The 25973-nt window shown below is 41.5% G+C and overlaps 1 protein-coding gene across 2 annotated transcripts in view; it reads left to right on the plus strand.

The window, feature by feature from the left end:
* The window catches only part of rev3l (REV3 like, DNA directed polymerase zeta catalytic subunit), a 63424-nt gene that overhangs the window by 31651 nt on the left and 5800 nt on the right, over nucleotides 1-25973 (plus strand). Inside the window, exons 5-23 of one of the 2 annotated variants that reach the window (XM_026318030.2) lie at nucleotides 345-474; nucleotides 745-839; nucleotides 1850-1954; nucleotides 2595-2679; nucleotides 10196-10338; nucleotides 11175-11303; nucleotides 11707-11944; nucleotides 12520-12662; nucleotides 13331-17207; nucleotides 18189-19078; nucleotides 19232-19317; nucleotides 19552-19677; nucleotides 20434-20626; nucleotides 20741-20855; nucleotides 21123-21238; nucleotides 21786-21904; nucleotides 23934-24052; nucleotides 24333-24474; nucleotides 24828-25072. In XM_026318030.2, coding sequence (XP_026173815.1) covers nucleotides 345-474; nucleotides 745-839; nucleotides 1850-1954; nucleotides 2595-2679; nucleotides 10196-10338; nucleotides 11175-11303; nucleotides 11707-11944; nucleotides 12520-12662; nucleotides 13331-17207; nucleotides 18189-19078; nucleotides 19232-19317; nucleotides 19552-19677; nucleotides 20434-20626; nucleotides 20741-20855; nucleotides 21123-21238; nucleotides 21786-21904; nucleotides 23934-24052; nucleotides 24333-24474; nucleotides 24828-25072 — 7096 coding nt within the window. The remainder of the gene's footprint in view (nucleotides 1-344; nucleotides 475-744; nucleotides 840-1849; nucleotides 1955-2594; nucleotides 2680-10195; nucleotides 10339-11174; nucleotides 11304-11706; nucleotides 11945-12519; nucleotides 12663-13330; nucleotides 17208-18188; nucleotides 19079-19231; nucleotides 19318-19551; nucleotides 19678-20433; nucleotides 20627-20740; nucleotides 20856-21122; nucleotides 21239-21785; nucleotides 21905-23933; nucleotides 24053-24332; nucleotides 24475-24827; nucleotides 25073-25973) is intronic. The other variant, XM_026318031.2, reaches the window with a different exon arrangement.

Raw genomic sequence — 25973 nt, forward strand, 5'->3', positions numbered from 1 at the left:
ATAAAACCATACACCAAGGAGTCAAAACCATGACCATCCTCACCTAATAAGCTGGTGGTTCTTCATGTGCTGCTTAATCAGCTCCAACCCACCACAATGTGCACTCTATGACCACTGACTGAGTTCCCACACCTTGACATGTCCAAGTGTTACAAGATAATTAGCGTTACCTGCTTTATCAGTGACTGGTCGTAATGATTCAGCTCATCACTGTTTATTATTCCACCTAAGCGTTTTTATTTTCTACTCTGCTGTTCCCTTGTCACCGGAATATCAAGAGAAATGCCTTGCAGGCCTGCTGGCAAGCAGTACCGTTCACTCTGCCCTGTGTGTGTGCTTTCCAGAAGTCCCAGATGGACAAACTCCCAGCAGTCATCCCAGGATCAGCGCCCAGAAGACGCCCTGTACATCCAAGCTCGACGACAGCACCCTGGGGGGCACGTTTGTCCATTGGGATGAGAATGTCATACCATCGTGAGTTGCACCTGCACAATCAATGTTCTGCCAGTAAAAGCTAGTGTTTTCAGTTGGATACTCTTCCTCACCGCAAGGGATAGTTCTGTGTATCTACAGGCAGCAGAAAACTCTGTCACTCAGTGCATAATTCATTGATTTTGAATCAATTCAAATATGTTAGAATAAGAAATTTACAACCTCGAAAACCTAAAAAAAAGACGAATAAACTTGACACACTTCCATAATTTTAACTTTTTTTAATAACCAGTTGTATATGAATGCCTGCAGCTCCTTAATTCTGGATGAGGTGGAGAAGCAGAGCACCTGTGAGCTGGAGGTTGATGCCGTGGCTGTAGACATCCTCAACCGTCTGGAAATTGAAAGTACGTTATTTCAGAGCTGCTGCACCTGAGATTAACACCTCTGTTGACAATGTTGTTGAATCAAAGGTCACTCTATCTTTATCATCTTTGTTGCTGTTTTTAATACTTAATGTTGTGCATGAAAGGAGGAGAAAGCTCATCCCTTAACCTGCCATGTTGGGGGAAAAAAAACACTTGGGTCAGAAGTGGAAGACTAGTCACATGTTGATAATAAAGCTAAAAATGGGTTTAGCTAAAAATAAATTTGCAGCTCTTTTCAGCTTTGTCCTCTGGGGTGCCATTGATTTTTGTGGCTTGCGGTGTGAAAAACATATTTATCCCCAGGAAGTGTCAAATTGTACAATGCTGCTAAGCAGACAGCACACACCCTGCTGGAGTCACCTGTATTGGATCACTTGCCTTTTTTACCCTTTCAGTTGGAGCCTAAAGTCATAAAGATGGTAAACATGAGGGTGCTGTTTACTGCTGGCACAAACATTTTGTGGATAACAAACTTAAACTTTACTTAAGATATGAAAGGCTCACTAGTATTTGAAGCAACATGTCTGCGCAGCTTTTAAAGAGCAGTTCATTTTCAGATAAGAGCCTCCTCCACCAGAGCCACTAATGTGGAGAGTTTAGTTTGTCGTGTTAAAGACAGTTCTTACATCAGGGCTGTAGGACCCAGTGGGTCTGTATGACTTAGGAGGCGCTTGATGGACAAAGGTAAACTGCATTAAGCATCTACTTTAGAGTGAAGAAAGGAAAGGAGAGGCCACTGCAGGGCAAGTTGTGACTCAACACTTTTCCATTTGCTCTGTAGCAATACATTAAAACTGCACTGTTAGAGTTACAACATGCATGGGTTGAATTTTAAGATTTTAGTTCAGAAATTTTAGTTAGTTTATTTTAGTTTAGTTAGTTAAATCCTGAAAAGTCTTTATTGTAGGATTCAAAATTCTATAAAAAGGTATAAATAATGTATGATTACATTGCTGACAAACTGTGTTGTGACTGTCCTCTTTGTCCAGATCAGATTGGCAGGAACCCTGGCCTGCAGGCAATCTGGGAGGATGAGAGGCAGAGGAGGAGAGAGAGGAAACAGGCCTCCCAGATGGAAACCCCTGAGTCACAAGGTGAGGAGATTCACAGTGGAAACTTGTCTCGCCTTTTCTCCTCCCTGTCCTTTTGACTACATTAATAGTCACTTTTTCCAAATACAGAAGCTCAAGAAATGTAATTTTTTTTTATTATATTGTAAAGGTGTCTGCAAAAGATTTCTGATTTCTTATTAATTAAAATTCAGAACTTGAATTCAAATGTTCCAAGCATTGGAAAACCTAAAGTGGGCTGTTATCCCTACACACATAGAGCTGGGTGATAAATTATCACAGGCTAACCTGCTGTCTTATATGTCTTCTTCTTATATGTTTGCTTGTCCATCTGCAGGCCTACATCAAAGTTACATTAAGGTACTCAAGTGTAGAGAGAGGAAAATGATCATGTCCAGGCCTTACAGAGATTATAGTTTGTACAGAACATCTGACACATTTGGAAAGATCCTGTTACTGAGGCCTGGTATATAGAATTACACCAACCGGTTTATTATTGTAATTAAGGGCTGTACTTAAAAGTGACAGCAAAATTACCCAGCCACTACTAGCATATCTAACAGCAGATCCTAACCAACTGCATCAAAGAAGTCTGAAAATCTGTGGAATTTAAGAACAGAAATGATGATTGTAGTTTTGAAATTGTTTGTCTGATGTGTTCCAGATCGTGGGTTTGTCACTTTAACAGAAAGTGAGAAAATCTTCATGAAGAGATTCAAGGAGATTCTGAAGGAGAATGAGTTTGATGTGTAAGTTTCTTGGCCTTCCTCTTATCTTTTGTTGTGATGACAGAATGACCACACAGTCATTGATGGACAGTTGTCCCGTTTCCTGGAGGAAAGCCAAAGGAGCTGGAATTTATGGGAAAGAGAGATAGTGCTGGAAAATAAGCACACTATGCTTCTAGTCACATTAGTACATCAGTGAGACCAGTTTCAGACCACATTACTCCCAAGTTTCTCTCATGTTTGTTTCTTTGTAATGGAGCCATTGCATGTCTCTACTTTTCCATGCCTCTCAGATTCATGTCAGCGTGTTTGTCCACCTCCTCTTTCCTTTTAGGGCAGAGATGGGGGCGGAGGGTAAAGTGAAAGCAGAGCTTGGAGGGTTTGAAAGGAGCAATGGCGAAAGTGAAATCAGAACAGATGTGTTGAGTGGGTGGGGACAGAACTGGTGTAGTGGACATAAAGCAGGAAGGAAAGAGTCAAATAAGGTTGATGAGGTTACACACCTCTCCCTCCAACTCCCAGGGAGAAACTATTTCCTGTTACAAATAAAAGTACAGTTGGCTCTGCAGCTGTGCATGCTTCTGCATCAAATCCAGATGTCTGCTGTTCAGTAACCCCTGAAATCAAACAGGAACAGAAGAGAGAGGGACAGCAGTGTGGTGTGAGAGCTCTGTGGGTTTTGACTGTACAGGTCTTGAGGGATGGTGGCCACACACACAGACATGCTGTTTGCTAGTGGTTTTCCCACAGTCTGGCCCTCTGAGTCACTCTGATAATACTCGCACACAGTCTGCATCTCTCTTTTCTTGTTGGCATTTTTTTTACTCTGAAGTGCACTGCTGCTGCATCCTCATGGTCTCACTTGGTGCTGCAGGTTTTATGGAAATGCTATACCCCTGTTCACCTTCAAGTTCAATTGTTAAGCATTATTATTCTCTTAACCCTCTACTGCTTGAATTATGTTTTTGTATTATTTTTTGTGATGCAATGTTTTGTACAATTGGGTTAATCTGGTATGACAAGGTATAAGAGTTCAGATTAACCTATATATGATGAGGTGGGAATTAAACTGTGGCTTACCATAGGAAAAGAGTATGTAGTAGGTTGTTGTGTTTCCTTTGTCTTCTGTTTGTCCTCACTCAGCTCCATCTTTCGACCGCTCTTAGCAAAGCAAAGCTAGTGAAGTCAGTGAGGAGGCATGGCTTGGTATTGAAATGTGTTAATTGCTGCAGTAATCTCTTGACGCCTGCCAGACTCCCTCCCACATTGCCTTGAAAGGCGTTAGCAGACTAATTAAGAGAGAGTCAGACAGTGGCACATGCACATGGACTTTCTGGAGCTCTGTCCTCATATGGCGCTGCAGAAAAAGTCTCTGAATGAGAATGCAGTAAAATCTCAGGAGCAAAATGTCAGCTGATATTCTATATTTTCAGCCACATTTTCATCAATCACCGTTAATCAGGCTTTACTGGCTTTGCTATCAGGTTGGGATTTGTCATTTAAAGCAAATGAAAGAGTGTCCATGTGGTTATGACTTCTCAGTAAAAACAGCATGGTATCTGTTGTTGGTTTGCCATGCACCAATGTTGTATCTGGCTGATTCCACAAGAGTGTTTACCTTATTCCTCAGGGCTGCTGGTGGGCTCAGACATAGTGTTAGGCAGCAGGGAGCTTCACCTGTCAGAATTTATCTGAACATATATATATATATATATATATATATATATATATATAAATTCCCTTCTCACCCTTATAGGTGGTGTGTGTCTTCCTCAGTCTCAAGTCCTCTATCAGAGGCCTGGGAGTTTGAGGGTTCTTCGCAGTATCTTAGCTGTTCCTAGTACTGCACTCTTCTGGACTGAGAGCTCTGTTGTTCTTCCTGGGATCTGTTGGAGCCACTCTCCCAGTTTGGGGGTCACAGCCCCGAGGGTGCCGATTACCACGGGGACCACTGTTGCCTTCCCTTCCACATATTTTCTATTTCTTCTTTCAGCCATTGATATTTCTCCAGCTGCTCATGTTCCTTCTTTCTGATGTTGCTATCACTTGGGACTGCTACATCTACCACTATGGCCGCCTTCTGCTGTTTGTCCACCACTACTATGTCCGGTTGCTTAGCCATCACCAGTTGGCTTGGTCATTCTCCACCACCTTTAGAGGTGTGTCCCATTTTGACCGTGGGACCTCCAGCCCATACTCAGCACAGATGTTCCTGTACACTATGCCGGCCACTTGGTTATGGGGTTCCATGTATGCCCTGCCTGCTAGCATCTAACAACCTGCTGTTATGTGCTGGATTGTCTCAGGTGCATCTTTGCACAGCCTGCACCTGGGGTCCTGCCTGGTGTGGTAGACCCCGGCCTCTATTGATCTTGTGCTCAGGGCCTGTTTTTGTGCTGCTATGATTAGTGCCTCTGTGCTGTCTTTCAGTCCAGCCTTTTCCAGCCACTGGTAGGACTTTTCGATATAAGCCACTTCTTCTATCTGTCAGTGGTACATACTGTGCAGGGGTTCGTCCTGCCATGATGGTTCTTGCTCCTCTTCCTCTGCATCGGGCTTCTGTTGGCTGAGATATTCATCATTCATTCAGTATTCCATCGCTTGGGGCCATCTTCCTGATGTACTCATGGATCTTTGCTGTTTCATCTTGGATGGTGGCTCAGATGCTCACCAGTCATCGGCCTCCTTCCTTCCTCTTAGTGTACAGTTTCAGGATGCTGGATTTGGGGTGAAGTCCTCCATGCATTGTGAAGAGCTTCCTTGTCTTGACATCATTGGCTTCTATGTCCTCTTTTGGCCAGCTTATTATGCCAGCGGGGTATCTGATGACCGGCAGGGTGTAGGTGTTGATGGCTTGGACCTTGTTCTTCCCATTTAGCTGACTTCTTAGCACTTGCCTTACTCTCTGTAGGTATTTAGCTGTGGCAGCTTTCCTTGTGGCTTCTTCTTGGTTCCCATTTGCCTTCAGGATTCTAAGGTACTTGTAGCTTCCCTCAACATCCGCTATGCTGCCTTCTGGGAGTTCAACTCCTTCAGTCCTGACAACCTTCCCTCTCTTTCTTATCATTCGACCACACTTGTCCAGTCCGAATGACATTCCAATGTCGTTGCTGTATATCCTGGTGGTGTGGATCAGTGAATCGATGTCTCGCTCATTCCTGGCGTACAGCTTGATGTCATCCATGTACAGGAGTCGGTATTCAAGGCCAGTCTTAGTGATGTTCTGGCTGAGGGGGGTTCAGGCCTATGCCGCACAGCAGCAGGGATAGGGCATCTCCTTGGTAGATGCCGCACTTGAAGAGAGACTTGAAGGAGACTTGTGCAATCAGCTGAGGTTGGCCACTAGGGTTGTCTTCCACAGTCCCATTGAGTTCCTTATGAAGGTTCTTAGAGTCTTATTGATGTTGTATAGCTCCAAGCATTCCAGGATCCATGTGTGAGGCATTGAGTTGTGGGCTTTCTTGTAGTCAATCCAGGCGGTACACAGTTTGGTCTGTCTGGTCTTACAGTCTCAAGTGACAGCTTTATCTACCAGTAGTTGATGTTTTGCTCCCCTGGTGTCCTTACCCATTCCTTTCTGGGCCCCGCTCATGTATTGAGCCATGTACTTACTCATCTTAGCTGTTATGATGCCTGACAGGAGCTTCCATGTTGTGCAGAGGCAGGTTATCAGGAGGTAGTTGGATGGGACTGCTCCCTTTTGGGGATCCTTCAGGATCAGGATTGTCCTGCCTTCAGTTAGCCACTCTGGGTGAGTCCCATCCATTAACAGCTGGTGCATTTGAGCTGCCTGGCGCTCATGGAGTGCAGTTAGCTTATTTAGCCAGTAGGTGTGGATCATATCAGGCCCAGGTGCTGTCCAGTTCTTCATGTTTGAGACCCTTTCTCGGATATCTGCCATTGTTGTTACTGGTTCCTATTCAGGGAGGTTGCTGTGGTCTGCTCTCAGGTCTTCCAGCCCCTGGGCATTGGTGTTATGTGATGCCTCCCTCTCCCATATGTTTTTCCAGTATTGTTCAGTCTCCAGCCTTGGTGGGTCTGTTCTCATGTTACTACCCTGCCACTGAGAGTACACCTTGGATGGTTCGGTGGAGAATATCCTGTTTATTCTCCTTGATTCTATTTCTCTGGTGTACCTCTTCAGGCGTGGGGCCAGGGCTGTGAGTCGTTGTTTGGCAGTCTCCAGGGCCTCTGGTATGGACAGCCTGCTGTATTTCTTACCCAACTTCATCCCACCTCTCTGCAGTTCTGATAGTTGGCTACCTTCTCTCCGTGTTGCCCTTATTTATATATACATTATATATAAATGATTTATATATATATATATATATATATATATATAAAAAATTTTTTGTATCTAGCAAAAGTTGACCATGCTTGCATCCATCCCTGCAGTCACTGGAACATGGGATTAAGGAATAGCGCAGGGGAAAATCATTTTAAATTTTCCCTGTTCATTGTGAGATTTAGAGATTGCAATCTTTTGGGCATGAGGCTTCAGTGTCCTGGGTGCTGCTGCTTAGTCAGTTAGTTGAAAATCCTTCTTTTAGAAAGTGTTTGGATCAGTTCAGGAGTAGCACTTAAAATAACAATATTTTTTCTTTTTTATAGCTATTCCTGTGAAATTAGTTCCACTTGCAGCCACCACGTGCCAAAATTTCAGTGTCACTGTGTTGAGAGTTGCTAGGCGATGCACTAGGTCAGTATGGGTAAGGGAGTATGTTAGGCAGCTTGTAGCGGAGAAGGATACAGAGACTAGCTGGCTGCCTGCCCATTTTCCATTCATATTCCCTTTCCAACACACAGACCCACACCACTTAACTGCATGCTCTTGTATGCTTGCATATACTTACTGGAGACAGACACTCTCCACACGTGTGCAGCCACCCCTCCACATATACACACACAAATACACACACCTCTGTGTACACATACACACAGAATAGACAGAGCACTTCCACTGATAAAGACCCACAGTAAAGAGATGCTAATAAAACATGACTGCATGAGGGCAGATAGCAGAAGGTCATCTGCTTTGTGATTCAGGTAACAGCCAAGCTGACAGCACTGCTGACTTATACTTCATTGCTCATATTCAATTAAAATGGGAGAATAGCTCCGTAATTGCCCTGCAGTTTGTATCCATAGTGTAATGTTTCATATGTTTGATCCATGTGGTTAGTTTGAGGATATGCTTAATTTAGACTGACTTAGCTCAAATACTTCTAGGCCATTAATGTGATATAACATTTGTTTATTAATGAATCAAAGTTAGTTTTGCATAGCAATAGTTTGCTCCTAATACATTTGAGGCTTAGATTCCCCAGAAATAGCCCACAGGTAGCTATACAATACTGTATTTAGCAATTATTACTTGTCTGATTTCTCTTGTGCCTTGGAAAGGCAGTAACACGGGACATGTACTTCACTGAAATAGAACGCCTGAAGTCAGAAACCTTCCACATCAATCACATAGTCTATCAGAAACTGTATCCGGGCTCTTGATAATGGAGGGAGACAGATCAGTAAAGTTTTTGTGGGTAGAAAAAGATTTTATGCAATACTTTTTAATGTCATTTAAGACTGTCAGTGGATCTTGGAAGTACCTGAGATTTTGCTTTTTTTTTTATTAGTAGAGCTTTAGTAGCTGCTGCCTAAAATGGATCCAGTCTAACTCAGAGCCTGTCATTCTCACTTTGGGCCAGGCTTTGTTTCTTTGATTCAGCATGTTAGTAAACCAAGGATTGTTTTAGCGTTTGCACGGGTAGGATTATCACCAATTAGAGACAGATTCAAAAAACACACAGTGCTGTGAGAAAATATTTGCCGCCTTCCTGATTTTTTTTTTCTTTTTTTTTTGTTTTTTCTTTTTTCATATTTGCAACCTTGTAAATGATTCAGATTATTAAACAAATTTTGATATTACACAAAGGTAACTGGAGTAAATACGGAATGTAGTTTTTAACTGATGATTTCATTATTAAGAGGAAAATCTGTCTGTCCCTATGTGAAAAAGTAATTGCCCCTTAAACCTAATAACTGGTTGTGCCATCTTTGGCACTTCTTTGCAGAATTGTTTTAATTCAGAGGGTGACTTGCTGGTGTGTTTCGGATCATAGTCCTGCTGCATAAACCAAGTGTGTTTGAGGCTGAGGTCACAAACTGATGGCCAGACATTTTTCTTCAGGATTTTCGGGTAGAGCGCAATTCATGGTTCCATCAATTATGGCAAGTTGTCTAGGCGCAAAGCAGCCCCAGATCATCACACTACCACCACTATGTTTAACTGTTCGTATGATGTTCTTTTTATGAAACGCTGTGTTAGTTTTACACCAGATGTAATGGGACGCCTTCCAAAAAGTTCAACTCTTGCCTCATCAGTCCACAGAATTTTACCCAAAAGTCTTGGGGATAATCAAGATGTTTTTTTGGCAACCCTTTTTGTTCTCTTTGGTCAGCAGTGGCTTTCACCTTAAACTCTTCCACAGATGCCATTTTTTTCTTATTGTTGAATCATGAACACTGACCTTAACTGGAGCAGGTGCGGTCTGCAGTTCTTTAGATGTTGTTTGGTTCTTTTATGAGCTCCTGGATGAGCCATCATTGTGCTCTTGTAGTGATTTTGGTAGGCAGGCCACTCCTGAGATGTTCACTATAGCTTTAGAAAGCTTTGTAACCCTTTCAGGAGTGATACATCTCATTGCTTTGTTTCTTATCTGTTCTTGAATTTCTTTAGATCACAGCATGATGTGTTGCTTTTTGAGATCTTTTAGCGTACTTCACTTTCTCAGACAGGTTCTATTGAAGTGATTTCTTTATTCAACAGGTCTGGCAGTAATCAGGCCCGGGTGTAGCAAGTGAAATTTAACTTACTCAGTTTTTGAGTTTTCCCAAAAATGTGGTTAATCACATATAAGTCTGAACATAAGTCTTGTTTTTGGTCTGATTTTGGTCAAAAAATAAAACAGTCTCTTTAATATAAGATAGATGACAAGAGGCTAGAGATTCATTTACTGCTGGCAGCAGTAATATTGGGACACAGTTAAAGTTAGGATTTAAAGGCAACAGTTCATAAAGTTTACTCCCTTTGATTTGCAGACCAAGATAAAACCATAGCAGTTTTGATAAATATAACTCTCTCTCAGCACAGAATGGAGTGTGACCAGGTATAATGATAGTAGTGTCCAAAGTAAATTTTTTAAGCCACGTTTCCAGCAAAACGTCAGCATTAATTGACTGCAACCATAAATGTCATCTAATTTAAGTACTAAACTCCAGACATTCACCCCAATAAATCCAAGCCCATGTTTTTTCTTAAATTCGGTAGATGTGTTGTGTCCATATAGAGCTTGAATAATTCCAGATATCGGGAGTAAAAAGACAATAAACGTTAGTTGTCCTATAGGGTTATATATCAGTAAGACAACAGAAGTGTTGAGTAAAATCCTTCATAGACCACTACAGAAGCATAGGAATGAATAGGTCATCACAAAGTCAATGTTGTGAGTGAGAAATGATTTTGATTTCTTTATTACAGGACACAAGCTTCATCAGTAGGTGAGAGGGAGGACCAAGATGCTTTTCCTGGTGACCTTACAATCCATTCTGATCCCCTGACACCAGAGGCTCTGTCCTATACCCCTGCCAAGGCTGTGGAGGTGCACAAAGACTCGCAGCCAGGTGAGGAATACCACTGCTGGGCTTCATGAAACCTGTTATGGTTAAAATGCCAGCACTGCTGACTTATACTTCATTGCTCATATTCAATTAAAATGGGAGAATAGCTCCATAATTGCCCTGTAAATGCCTCCTGTGTCACTACACAGGAGGAAAATACCAAAACAGGTAACAACAAAACAAAGTAAGCAGTTCTCCTTTGTGCACTAAGATAAAATTATTACCAGAGTGTGTCCTGTCCTTCATCAATGGTGGCAAGCAGATGGTTTGTTGCAGAAATTACTTATAATACATTATATACCAATGCGTGGTATTTAAAAAATATTGTAGCAGTCAACCAGGTGTTGAATTGGTGCATCCCAGCTTTCTGCCATTTATGTGTACCATGTGTTCTCACCTCTGTCGTTCATCTTGTCCATTTCTTTCTGTGTTGTATTTAGGTGTCAAAGTATTAACAGTGCAGTGCAGCATAATTATTCCAGTCTTTTATGATAGCTGGACATGCTGTTGAAGTGCACTTATTTTTTGCCTTTTCATATTAGTGTGCTGCATGCACTCAAATAGGAATTAGCAGGTACAGACAATGGATGGATAGATGGATATTACTGTGCTGCTCTCACTGGGTGCTTGGCAGGTTGTTGGTGAAACTCACATTTGTTTTCCTTCTCCCAGTCAGTCCCTGTGACAATAGTTGGATGTGTGATCATGTGTAAACCAAGGTGCTACAATGTGTGTCTGTTTGTTGATGCACCTCTCCTTATTTACGTTATACTTATGTTACCTCCATCGACAAAGTGTTTGGACATGCTAACTGGCTACTTTCTGCTTCTCCCCTCCAGACTCTGTGAGGAGCTGTGGTAAAATCCCAGATCAGGCTGTGGTTGATGAGGAGGCCATCTTGAGTCTCCTGGAGAACAGTCAGACCTTCATCCATCTTACCCTGACATCCAACCATTCACCCCTGTTAGGTATGATAGCCCCTTGAAATAATTCTTTACAGATCCATGCACCACTCTTGTCTAAGAAGAAAAGAATGTTAATTCTCTTCTTCTTTTCTGTTAAATATTCTCTTTAAATGCCTTTGTTTGTATATAGGTACATTTGTTGTTGTGTTGACAATTTTTGGGACATAGAAGCTGCTTTTTGCACAAAACTTTTGATCAAAGTACACACTGATAGCATTTGTAAGTAGGTGAACATATCCTGAAAATATCAATAAATGCTTGCTTATAGTGTTACCCTGTTAGAATGGAAATAAAATTTGAGTGAATAAAAGCCTAGAGTTGGCTGAGCAATTTAGGCCAAGTATAAATTTTGATGATGGCAGCTAAAGGTTAATTTTTTTAAAAATGTTTTTTGTTATACATCCAGACAGCAGCCAGGACCATGCCATCATTGACTTGCTTGCGGGCCTGGAAAATGATGGTTTCTGCAGGAACCCTGTTAGTCAGAATTCCCGGTCTCAGTCACTTCCTGGTGTGAGGAGCTACCACTGCAACAGTGATGAGGAAGAGGCAGGACCAGAGCTGGATAAGGAAGAGGCAGAGCTCAGTGTGATAATGTCGCAGCGATGGGACAGTGAGGCTCCTGAGAGTTCATCCTTACCGAGGCAAGTTTGTTACTGTTGCATGGAGTGAAAAATCTGCTTGTTTTATAGAACAATAATTCATAATTGTTTATTTACAAATCACGTTAGGCTTAACAGTTTGGCTCTAATGTCTTTTTTACACATTATGTTGTTCTTGTATGGTTGTTTATGAATACACATTTTAGAGGTTTAAATGTATAAATAAAGTTTTACTTTTGTATTGTATTAAGAAAATTATTAAATTATTGTTTTGCCATTAAAATTGATGATCAGCCTTCAGTAACACTGAACCCCCGACCTGGTAGTTACATACCATGATCCCTCTAAATGTGAAGGCAAACAACACCTAATCTAGCAATAGTTTCTTACAATAGACTGAATTGATTTAATTGAGCTTAAAATTGGTTTTAGTCTTAACATTATCATTAAGGTAAAAGTTAAAGTAAGTTAGAAGAAATGCATACATCAAAAAAATAAGAGATCAGCATAAGTGTTATTATTCCCATGTTTGGGAAACTAGTAAACTAGGCACAAACATGAACCTGCAGCCAGTGAGCAATCAGATGAAGATTGTTTAATCATTCATGTGTGTACAGGTTGGGAGTGAAGGAGCCAGAGGATGGCTTCAGCGACGACCAGCATGAGTCCTCTGACGAAGACATGCAGTGGAGTGGGAATAACTCTCTGTTCGCCAACTTGTCTATCCCCCAGCTTGATGGGGCGGCAGATGAAAGCAGTGGTGAGTCATCTCATACTGAGACAACTCTTAAATGTCAGTTTGCTTTGATGCTTATCTTACATCCCCTGCTGATTCATTTTTTATCAAGGATATCAGAATACATCACTGACAGCATCTGCATAATAAAAATATGGGTAGTTTTCTTATGAGGAAGATGTGATTTAACATACTACAGGCCATTTACTATAACGCAGTTACATTCTTCTGGCATCATGCTTTTTAAAACCCAGCCATGCTCAATCTTTAGATAAAGATTTTGTCTAATCTAGGAAATTAAATACCTAACAAGTCAAGATCTTTTGCCGATCCTGTAGTCATATATAGTTCATATATTGCCATAAATGTATTCTTTGAATTGCAGCCACTGAGGGATGGGCTGTTTCCTACCACTCAAGGGAGAGGCTAGTGACAAATTAACGCTGTTATAAATGTTCCAACTTGGGAATGGATGGTGGGATTTGTCATAGCAGACATTTAAGTCTAATTCAGTATCAGAGGAGCAAGTTCCTTTATGGAGCTCATCTTTCTGGTCTTTTCTTTAATTGTTATTAGTTAATACAGATTATAAAAAATTATATTTAATATGTATTTAAAGTGAAACTTGTCATCACATGAAATACCACACATCTTTGTTAATGCATCCAATGACTCTTCTGTTGTATCCTTAGAGTCATCTTTAACGAACAGTAGCTCCAGGACCCAGTCTTCTCTCCTAGTCACAGAGAATATGCTTGGGAAAAGGAATCCTCTCCCAGGGGAGACAGTCCCTCTGGAGCCACCTTCCTCAGCTAACATTCTTCCGGAGTGTAAGCATCCTGAGAGCATACCAGTTCATGTGCTGGACACAGAGCAACCACTTGATAAGCACTTTCAATCAAAAAGCAGCCAGGACAGCAGTCGTGAATGTTCAACAGGGTTCAAGGTTAATAAAGAAATCCCATACATCCCGCCAGTCAAACACCCTATCCCCTGCAAGATAGCAAATCACCCAGAGGTGTCTCCCATCTGTGTAGACAAAGAAGACATCCGACCCATGTACACCTATGACAAGAAAACCTCTTTACCCTTGGATAAGACAGATCTAGAAAGTTTCCCATTTGGAAAGGTCACCAAAAGCAGGAAAAAGTATAGCAGCATAAAGAATGTAGAAACAAACTGTCTATCTATCCTTCAGAACCATAGAACCTTCTCTCTCTGTTACTCAGAGCTGAGAAACTGCTCAGCAAAGACAGATCTAGAACGGGGCCAGAAGGACAGTAAAAGCCCCATCTTAAGGAATATCTCTTCAGCCCGGTCACCCACAGAGAAGGATGAGTTCCTTGATCCTCGGGAGGAAGAAATGGGCCAGGATAGTGAGGAGGGAGATGTTGGTGAACTCAAAATCAGGTATGAGGACTATCAGGAAAATAAAACTGAGAGTACTATTGTGGCCCAGCAAGAAGCACACTACAAGTTCTTCCCCAGTGTCATCCTCTCCAACTGCCTCAGTAGGAAGAAAACTGGGAGTAAAAAGCTTACAGATCACTGCAACAAACTAGAACAGACCCAGCCTCGCAGGTCTAGGCTAAAACTTTCTAAAAAAAGGTTAGGAATGGCAGGACAGAGGAACAAATCAAACATAGCTGAAAGCTCTACCTCTGACAGCCAGGATAGCACTGGCTTCACCTCAATCATGCCTGTTTGCCCAGTATCTACACAGATGCCAGTTTCAGAGGAAAAGTTGATAAAAGAGGCCGAGCCTATTATCGATGGGCCCAACATAGAGGTAAAGCCAGTCACAAAAGAGGTGCCAGAAGCTGAGGAGAGATCTCGAAATGAACACATAGAACCACTTTTAGAGCCACCTACCATAAACTCCACTACAATTTCCTATTTTTCTGAATGTGTGAAAAGCACAGCAGAGGATAGCTTAAGGCCACTGCAAGATATATCTGCTAAAGTCACCTGTACCAAACCTTCAGCGCTGCCTGGTAGTAAATATACCTTAAGAGCGAAACGCAAGATGATCTATGATGGTGAGGATGGAGAACTCTCAAGTGTCACTCGTTTGAAAAACCCAGCCTCTATCAAAGACAGCAAGTTCAAAAACAGCAATGTCCCCAATGGGCAAGAAGTAAAATACCAGAAACGGCGCAAAAAGGAGCCCCCTATCATTATAAAGTATATTATTATCAACAGGTTCAAAGGACAGAAAAGCATGTTGGTGAAGATGTCCAAACTGAATGCAGAGGAGCAGGTGGTGTTGTTGACACCAGACAAGCTAGAGCAGTACACTAAACTGGCCCCGCTCAAGGATTTCTGGCCCAAGGTTCCAGAATCCACTGCAGTCAGATTTCCTGTCACTGAGCCAAAGGCTAAGAAACACCCCAAACGAAAGCCAAAGGTCAACTCCACTAATAAGAAAACAGTCAGCAACTCCTCCAGACCTCAAGTTAGACAGGGTGAGAGGATCAAAAGGGCTAAAGGCTGTCAGAGAGGCCTAATGCTGCCCTCTCTACCGCCTCCCCAGCCATGTTACTGTGAGCTAGCAGATGATCATTGCATAGAGTATACTGATGTCATGGTAGAGTTGGGCTACCTCTCTGATAGATCCCCAAGCCCTGTAGATTCCACTCCCCCACGCTGTTGGTCCCCAAGTGATCCTCTTATGGACAGCTCTGAACAGTTGATAAGCCCACTTAGGGACCCATGTCTTAGTTCTGCTTTTCACAAGCCAGAAACTGTGTCTTCAACCAAAGGAGAACAAAAAAAGTGTCAAACTGCCAAACCTAAGAAATCTGCAGATACTAAAAGAAAAATAAATAAGTGGGCTACTAAGCCTCCGCAGGAAGAGGACTCCAAAAAAGAGAAATCAAGACGAAGTAGTGATGCTGCACCAAGGCAGAGAAAGAAAGCTAAAGATGCTATTACCTTCAGTAATAGCGCTGTAATACCTACTACTGAAGATACTCTCGGTAGTTCTACATCCACAACAAAACCTAGAAGGTCTCGCAAAAAGAAGACAGCGGAACCCCAAAGCCATGAGTTGAGAAAAGAGAACTCTCCACTCCTTTTCCCAGAGAACAGGTTACCTCCTTCGGAGAGTTCCTCTCAGGAGGTTCCTCCATTTCAGTGTCCAGAAAGGTCAGATGGCAAAAGTCAGGGCAGCTCAGAGAATGCAGCTATACCAGACTTGAACTCAGAAACCTGGTCTATAAAACCAAAGGTTGAGGACTGTGAGACCTCAATCATGGAGGTCAACCAAAGCTTTTCTCCGGCGGTTCAGTTGAAGCAGCAGGGTTGTCAGACCACTGTGGTAAAGGTAGAAGCTTCACAGGAGGAGCACATGTCTTTTTCACCTCCTCTGGCTGGCCAACCCTTACTGAACAAAAGCAAAGACACCCAAGTGGCAGTAACCACCCCACACTTAGGCCCTAAGAATGGGGAGATCCCCACACTCTGTGAGACCCCTTCTGGCTTGACTGTCCTCAAGCAACTTCTCCAGAAGAGGCAGCAGGGACAGGTCCCTCCTCTGCAAGTGATTGGTACAGACAACCGCTGCACTGCCATAGCTCAGACTGCAGCATTATATGATCCTAAAAGTAAACCAGCTAAGTCCCGAAGAGTTCTCTCCACCACTCGTCAGAAACCCAGGACCCCAAAATCTATTCCTCTCAAGGATAAAAAGCCCAGAATCAGGAAAGGCAAGGCAAGAAGCACTGAGCCTCTGACAGTGAAGGAGGAAGGCAACATATCAGATGACTGCCCCCTTTTTTTGTCAGACCCAGTCTTGGACAGTTGCAACTTTGTAGAAGACAGCTTGTCACCAGAGCTGCCCCACAATTACACTTTTGATATAAATGCTATTGATCAGACGGAGTTCTCCAGCCCATACAGTGGTACTCAGTTTGTCCTGACTGATAAAAATTTACCAGTTAAATTCCTGAGTGATGTAAGCCAGGAGGCAGTGTCTGCTCAGGCACTGGGCTTTGAGAAGAAACTTGATAGGCTCTTTGGATGTGGGGAGGAGCTTCAAAGGAGCTCTAAATGGCACAAAGCAAGGCCCGTCAGTCCTGACCTCTTTGATAGAACCGAGAATGGGCAGTCTGTATCAAATCACCTCACTTTCCTTGACTCTGAGAAAATAAAGAGCAGAGAGTGGGACCTCTCTTTAGGCAAAGCCCATACCCTCAGCCCTTTTCAAGACTTCCACTGTGAAAGAAAAGAGCTGCTCTTCTCTGTCTTTGACCCTGTTCTGCCGCTGCCTTTAAGCTCAGCATCATTTGTTGACCATGGAGGTTCACCTACAGGGGAGCTTCTGGAGGGCATTGATGGACTAATGTCCACTACACCCAGTAGCTCTCCCCGCTCCATCAGCTCACTATCTCAGGTGAGAGCAAATCAGCTGCTGCGGGGGGGAGGAGGTGGAGCCCACATTCTGAAGCCCCTCATGTCCCCTCCAAGCCGGGAAGAGATCCTCAACACTCTACTGGACCTGGAGATGTCAGAGGCCACCTTTCAGGAGCCATTCTGTAGCGACCCTACTGATGCCCCAGCAAAACCAATGTAAGACTTTACGCAACAGTAGAACATGAAATAATTTATAATAAATAAAACAGGTGTTAACCAAATGTATATAGATAAAAATCAATCTGAAAACTCTCCAAAACAACAACAAAAATGCAACTGATACATGAGTATTACTGATGTTATGGGTCAGTTTTAGCTTTACACAGGTATGTTTTATCAGCATATATATATATATATATACCAATGTATACAAGGCAACGTGCTAGGAAAATGGTGAGCCTTCCTATGGAAGCTCCCAATCTTAAGTACTGCTCTACAGAGAAACATGTTTTCACTTAAAAATGTACTGCGGGGTTTTCAACAGTGGTAGTGTCATGGAGCTGTGCCTTTACAAATTGGAAATGTTGGAAGAAGGATTTAGATCCTTTACTTAAGAGGTTGAAATGGTAAAATGAAAAGTATCTAACAGTTATTGCTATCAGACAGATGTAGTGGAGTAAAAATATTAAATATATAAATATTTGCCAATATTTGTATTTACAAGTATACATCTGCATAAAATGCAAATACTCCAGTAAAGTGCAAGTATGTCAAATTTGTACTTTACTCCCCACCGCTGCAAATTTGACCCCATTTTGTTACCATGCACATTTTTAATTAGGAAAGTTGTTCAGGATACATTCCAGCTGTAGGTTTTATTCTTTTATGTGTTTGACAGGTGGTCCTGGTGACAATTCACCAAGAGAAAAGTTAACTAGTAAACATGTATGGATAAAATGTAGATCAGTAGTATTTTTTTAAATGGGCTTGTTTTATGAGAAATGAAATATGTTTATATTAGAGCTCAGGAATATACACAATGCATTTTAGTGAGAACCAGAATTTTTGTTTGTTACAAGAAAACTTAATAGGTGTTTTATTTTTTTTTTCAAGTCTCTTTAGTCCTTTCTATAGGGCTCTATTTGATAACGTTCCACTTCTTTAGCAGATTTATAAAATATAATGTCTTTTCTCCAGGGAGGTTGGTGGCCGTAAGCTGACAGTGGGTACCAGACTAGCTAACGAGCTAGCAGAATTCAGCGGAGACCTGTCTTTGGAGGGTCTGCATTTTTGGAAGATGGCTTTCTCAGCCATGACACACCCTGCTACCATTATTACCTTATCTTCCCAAGTCCAGGGTGATGTGGCCTCAGAGGCAAGTAAAGCGCAACCTAAGCCCAACCTGTCCTCAGCCAGCAACAAGAAGGTCATCATTCTGCCCTGCAAAAACCCACCAAGCCGAGAGCATGTGCACCTGTGGCTGGAAGCCAGGAAGCAGTATGAGAATTTACAAAAACTGAGGAGAGACACAGGTTTGATGAAAGGGGATTCTGGGCTGGATGATGAGGAGGAGAACCCAGAGAGAACAGAGCAGCCTACTGCTTCCTGTTACCCAACAATCAAGGCTGAGCTATGTGGGAAACCTTCCAGTATCAGGACTCAAAGGAGAGTGAAACGGAACCTGTCCCTAGTCCTTTCTCCTATGAAGAATACAGGCTCTCAGTGTAAATCTTCAGAGGTGAGCCCAGTTTCAGATGAAGGTGTTGGGGGTGTTGAGCAGGAAGAAGAAGAAAACGCTGATATCAATATTAAAATGACCTCTCCAGAGTCTCCAGAGCTGCCTCCATGGCAGCAGGCTTGTCAGCCTAGCCCCTCAGGCCCAGAAAACTCTCCAGAACCATTGTCACCTAGACACTCTGACTCCTTAGAGAGACTAGGAGAGAATCATAGTCCCTCATCTCTTCATGTCAGCAAAAGGGAAGAGGGAAGTACTAGTCCCCACCTCCTACACAGCACCCCCCTCACAAGGAAGCAGTGGAGAAGCAAGGAAAATCTGGAGCCACTCTGCAGCACACCCATATCTGGGGGTAAGCAAACAACAGTTTCATCTGTTATCAACACAGGGCAGTGGGTAATATTGTCTATGACTGCTGTCCAGCCCCTGTGGTCTACCATTATACTTACTGTATCAACTTTTTTTAATACTGTTGACTAAAAAGTGTCTGCTCTTCCTGCTGCAGAGGATCCAATTTCTCAGAGACTCCAGCAGAGAAGGAGAAGCCAGGCAGACCCACTGAGAAGAGTTTTATTGACCACACAGATGAAGGTAATTTTCAGTCCTCTCACAACATCAGTGACTATGTCATTGTAGGCCAACATGGTTAGGGAAACAGCTTTAAATTATTAGTATAGAGCTCTGTATGAAGTGTTCCCATGCCTGAAGTCAGTCCATATTCATGTTCAGTTGTTTAAATGGAACTTTATCAGTTTCCTCTTCATTTGATATAACCGTGTTGCCTTGGTCAATGAAATATTTCTTGTATGTCTTTGTCTTCCACAGAACCAGTTTGCTGCTTTGAATTTGCCAAAGAAAGATAACTCTCAGATTGAAGGGCCCAGTATAGCTAACTCTTATGGCTTCAAAGTCAGCATGCAGAACCTGCAGGATGCCAAAGCTCTGCATGAGGTGAGCTGCACCTTAGACTCTTTTTGGTAAACTCACTTTGGTTAAGTTGTTTTATTTAGTTGATTTTTTTTTTTTTTTTTTTTTTTTTAAAAGAAGTTCTTTTAATTTGAAAAAAAAAAACACCTAAGAACACACCATTTATGTAGTTTGGGACTGACAGGTCACTTTCAAACCTCTTTTCATTTGCAATGAAAAAAGTCATGTGGTTTAAAGTTGATAAGTGGTATCTGCATTTGCTTTTTTGAAAACTGAGCAGAAGACAGAAAATATGTAAAAACACTCGAGAGGAAGTTGGGCAAAATTAAATCAGCAAGGACATAAGTGGTTAGAGTGTTTCCAGTCAGACTGAGCCCCCAGAGGATGTCCTGGATTGTGAATTTAACTTTACATGATTGATTTTTGCAACTGAATCCTTCATAGAGCTCATACAATCCATTAGGATTTTCAATCAATACTCACCGAGATATTAAGAGGGAAAAGTCATGGCCACACTATTGTGCTGTGACAAAAAAGAATTATTAGATGAGCTGCTGGAAAAAGACAACATGATCTTGTGGTTGATGTAGGTAATATCTATACTAGCAGTGTGAGTGAAAAGGTAAAGGAATATAATCTAATAAGTCAAGTTTGACATGATGTGCTTCTTCTAAAGATATCTTTTTCAGAGTTAACACACCCCGATAACCACAACATCCAGTTCTAAAAAAAACATGACTTCAGATTGATTTTTCCTTTTTTTTTGTCTTTCCTCCACAGATCCAGTACCTAACACTGATGGCTATGGAACTCCATGCAAGAACCCGCCGTGACCTCGAACCCGACCCTGAGTTTGACCCCGTTTGTGCCTTATTCTACTGCCTCAGTTCTGATGCTCCCTTGCCAGACACAGACAGCCCCCGGCTGACTGGTGCCATTGTGGTTGACAAAGACCATCAAAGTTGCGACCAAGGTGTGACCAAGTCTTAGTTTCTTAGAGCACAATTCCTTTGTGCATCATTTATGCAGTATTTTCTTCACTTTGACTGAGAACATATCGATGATGAGTCTGTTTAAATGCCCTCAGGAGGTCACCAAGGACCAGCTCCCCTGCTGGTCAGGTCAGGCATCTCTGGGCTACAAGTTACATATGCCACTGATGAGAAAATGCTGTTTCAGGAACTGATCACTATCATGAGGAGGTGTGTGTTTCTGTGTATGGAATTGAACATGTTACTTTTTGAACAGTACGTATCTAATTCTGGTGGAAGCACATTACACAGTAACATTTTGAAGTATATTTAAAATAAATACTGACAAAAAACATATCTGGTATTATTTAGTTTATGCTAACAGTGGTTTATATTCCAGAGATGATAAATGATACAATAAAGGTCTTTATTTGAAGCGGAAACTATTTATTGCAGTTGAAAATGAGCTGTGTAGCTAACATGGCTGTGTTCTGTCAGGTTTGACCCAGACATACTGGTGGGATATGAGGTGCAGATGAATTCTTGGGGTTACCTCCTCCAGCGGGCCGCAGCACTCGGAGTGGATCTGTGTCAGCAGCTGTCACGAGTGCCAGGTAGCAGGCATGGGAACTTAGACTTTGAACTTGAATTTAAGTTGCACACACACACACTGACTTGAGACTTGATACTTTAGACTTGTCTTCAAAAGACGTGGCCAACATTATTAAAATGTAGAAAGTCAAATGACCTGGCAGTCAGTTTGGCCATCTGTAGAAACAGAAATTCCATGTTTAAGTGGTATTGATTTAAACTGAGCAGTTCTGTGGACTGACATTATACCTAAGTGGGTTTCAGAGAAAGCCAAGATAAGTTGTAAAGGAATGTTAAATACAGGTTTAAAATTAGAGACTTCCAGGTTAAACTTAATCCTGCAGAGTCTTGATAGACAGGACCAGGTACTGCAATATCTGCTTCCTATGTGTGCCTCTCTTTTAAAAAGAGTGGCACTTTCTTCCTTAGAAAGTGATTGTTTTTAAGTGATCCCTAATTGCAAAAGGAAGAAAATCAGGTCAAAGGACACATACGTGTGTGGTAGTTAAATGGAGAGCCTCTTGTGACTCCCCTCCTCATCTCTACAAGTGGCTTTGTGTGTTTCTTCAGGTGACTCCAAAGACAACCGCTTCACTGCAGAAAGGGATGAGTACGGAGCTGACACAATGTCTGAGATCAACATTGTTGGACGCATCACACTCAACCTGTGGAGGGTGATGAAAACTGAGGTAGTTCTCCTGACAGGACCCCTCACACACACACTATTGTCAGCCGTCACCATTTTATTGTGACCTACTTTTTTTTCACTCTTCTAGTCTTTCCATAAGGATTCCACTGTTTGATTTTTTTTTTTTTCAGCTGCAGAGGGCATCTGTGCTATTTGAATTATTTTTATATATATTATACAGTTGTTTACAGCTGTCTGCACTCTGCCAGTTTATGTTGCTTTAGGCTGTAAGTTCAGTTGTTTTTTGATCAAAATGCTTTGTGCATTGCTTTCTAGTTAGAACACACTATAAAAGGCATTTCTCTGTTTTTGCCATGTATCCCAGCTGTTCTGGGCTTTGTCTTGTATCTTAAAACACTGAAACCTAACTGGGGGTTTGGAGCCCTCAAAGGGTATTCAATGGCTGATTTAGATGAATAAAAGGTAAAGGAAGACGATACTGTCCCTGCTGCTGAAAAGACCCCCCACATCATGGTGCTACCACCACCATGCTTCACTGTTGGGATGGTATTGGGCAGCTGATGAGAGACACCTGATTTCTTCCAGACATATTTCTTAGAAATGAGGCCAAACAGTCTTGGTTTCATCAGACCAAAGAATCTTGTTCTTCACAGTCTGAGGGTCCTTCAGGTGCTTTTTAAAAAAATCCACACAGCTTTCAGGTGTTTTGCATTGAGGAGAGACTTCCGTCCAGCCACTCTGAGGCCTTCTATAGAGAGATGTGTGCATTTCCAAATCATGTACAGTCAATTTAATTTAGAAAGGATAAATACATCGTTGCACGCACATCCCTTATATAGGTGCCAGACTGTCCAAATTACTTCACTACTGAAAGATAATGCCTGCACACTCACTCCAAATCTGGAAATTTATTTTGTGACTATTTTGTGATCCATTTTATATTTATTTTATTCAATATGAATATTTTATATTTATATTGGTCTCTCTTTTTACTTGAGACAATTGTATTTAATCTGTCTGGAGCTGTTGTGATCCATTTATTGCTATAATGTTTTCTAAACCTACGTTCTAGTTCTTCTGCTTGTTTTTCACTGTTTTTCAGATTTTTTGAAATGAATTGTATGGAAAGAGTGGCCATGTAACAATACACATTTGGCAGTTTCTTTTTTGTACAGATCTCTTACCAAAGTGGTGTCATCTTGTTAAATAAGAATATCTAAAAAACGTAGTTTTTTCCATTTTATATGAGATTGTAAATTTAAGATGATCATGGCAACCGTTCATATAGTCATAGAACTGGAGCAAATATTCAACAGGTCCATCAAAAGTGGCAAAAATATCATTTTTCATCATATCATGTTTCTATAATTTTATATGCTTCAATAAAAGGATTGTCTCGAGAGAAAATATACTCATTCTCAGACAAGGCAACATTAGGTGACATTTTACACCCCATAGCAGTCCCTTTATGTTGTCAGTATAGGTTAGACACTTTCTCCAACATAAAATCATTTTTTGTAAGTACAGTATCTAATTCTCTTATACAGCATGTACTGGGGATTGTATCTGGAGGTCTTTTATCTAGAAAAAAAAACTAGTCCTTTTAATGGCCCTTGATGGTCCACATTAGTGAAAAGGTTCTGTATGTCCATAGTGAACTAAGTAAGTATTGTCGTTTGAATTTCTCAGTTTGTAAACCCTTAACCATGTCCCTTCAGTCCTATACATAAGATGGCAAAGCTCTAACAAAAGGCTTGATGAAATAATCAACATAACTGGAAATAATAACCCACCAGATAGACCGACTGTCTATCTGGTGGGTTATTAAGACTTTTATGTATCTTAAGCAGAACATTAAAAACTGGGATGATAGGGTGAGATACTTTCATGAATTGGTATTCATTTTTTGTAATTGTAATATTGTATTGCATGGCTGTTTTCACTTCAGAACCTTTGACTTTGATCAACATTAACAAATGAGCCAGGTCTGATTGGCCTAATGAAGTCCTGTAAAAGTCCTCGAAGTGCAACCCTGAGAAAACGGTCTAACTGTGGATTTTCTCCTTCAGGTGTCGCTGAACAACTACAGTTTTGAGAATGTGGCTTTTCATGTTCTTCACCAGCGCTTCCCCCTGTACAGTCCCCGTATGCTCTCCGACTGGTTTGACAACACCACCGACTTATACAGGTTTGTGCCAACACCAACACTGATTACCTTTAAGACTTGTTTTTGGATATCAGTTTTAAACAAAGCATATTGTTTGTTTATTTGTATTTAAACCAGCACTACCTGTGCCTTGGTCAGTATTTTAGAAGTTTTTCTTCCCATGAATGTTAATGGTACATGAATGCCAAAGTGCTGAGCTTTGGAACAGATATCCATAACCCAGAGGCAGGTTCCCATGTGTAAATAGCGGTGTAAATACATTTTTTTGTAATGACTGACGTGCTGACATGCTTTACTGTAGGTGGAAGATGGTTGACCACTATATGAGCCAAGTGTGTGGCTCCATGCAGCTTCTGAAGCAGCATGACATCATTGGCAGAACCAGTGAGCTGGCCAGACTGTTTGGGATTCAGTTCTTCCATGTTCTGACCCGAGGATCACAGGTGTCGACACACAAAAGCACTTCACTTTCACTGTATTTCAGGACTCCTGTGATTTCTTTATAATCACATCTGATCTTTTTGTGTTGATGGTCCACATTCATGTCACATCAGCAGGTAATGTGAATACTCAGCCTGGTCTCCATGCTGGTAATGTTGATTCGCTGATGTCTCTCACTAGCCAATTACAAATGTGCTTAATCTGTTGACATTTTTATGTCTCCACATAGAGCCTCCAAAAAAAAAGCAGAATAGCACCTTGAATACAAGAAAAAGAAATATCGATTAAAAATAAATAAGACTAGTACTTTTCAAAACATGTTTGTTTCACCACAGTCCTCCTGTCATCCCTGCAGTACCGTGTAGAGTCCATGATGCTGCGTGTGGCCAAGCCTCTGAACTACATCGCGGTGACGCCCAGCATCCAGCAGCGAGCCCAGCAGAGGGCGCCACAGTGCATACCGCTGGTAATGGAGCCTGAGTCGCGATTCTACAGTAACTCAGTGGTTGTACTGGACTTCCAGTCACTCTACCCCTCCATTGTCATCGCGTACAACTACTGCTATTCCACCTGCATCGGCCACGTGGACAGCCTGGGAACGTAAGGATGTGACAGCATGTACTGATCTGACTTTAGGATGCATGGCAGCCAGGAAAATCCAAGTCTGCCTTCCTTCCATAATTATTGTTAATGGAACAGCCATGCTGAGAGCTATACATGTTCACAGCTCAGAGCAGCGAGCACTGCAAGTTAGGAAATATTTTTTTCACTGGGATTATTGTAGTTGCATAGCAACAGCAGCAGACATGAAAATTATCCTTATATGTATTACTCCAAACTAAGAGAAACAAAGCGTAGGACCTGGCAAAAATACACTGGCACCAAGCTTGTCATTCTCCACTCTGTAGAAAGTGTCTAATTTGCATAGGACGTAGTTGGAAATTTCATTTTCGAAACTAGTTATTTAATTTTCATTAACTTGTTCAATTAATTATCAATAAAAGTCCTAATAAACATTGACACTGTTTTAGTTGCACCTAAGAACTGCTGTTTTTCTTACTACATTCATGTGTCCATGTAAAAAAGCACCTTCAAATATTCATATTCTGCACTGTGCCAGCTTTCTAAGAAGCTTTTAAATATTGAGTCAGAAAATATTACTTATTAATTAATTTGTTTAATTCTTCAGTCCACATACCACTGTTGAGATTTTTTGCAAAGTAACCTGTCAGTGTATTTATGAATTAAATAGAGAAGAGAGACTATTCAAAGTAATGTAGCAAAAATACCAAATATTTCTTTACTTCCAGTCTCTCCAATTTGAATGAATATAAATGTGTGTAGCCAAACTGATTGTCAGGTGTTGCATTCTTGGGTATTCTTGTGTAATGCAATAATATTTATATTATGATGCTACCTTGCTGGCAGCAGCCCAATGGTGACAGGCAGTGCCAATTAAGTACCGGGGAGATGTTGAGAATTTATGATGTTAAATAATATT

The sequence above is a fragment of the Mastacembelus armatus genome, chromosome 24 (genome assembly GCF_900324485.2).
Source record: "Mastacembelus armatus chromosome 24, fMasArm1.2, whole genome shotgun sequence".
NCBI classification, from domain to species: Eukaryota; Metazoa; Chordata; class Actinopteri; order Synbranchiformes; family Mastacembelidae; genus Mastacembelus; species Mastacembelus armatus.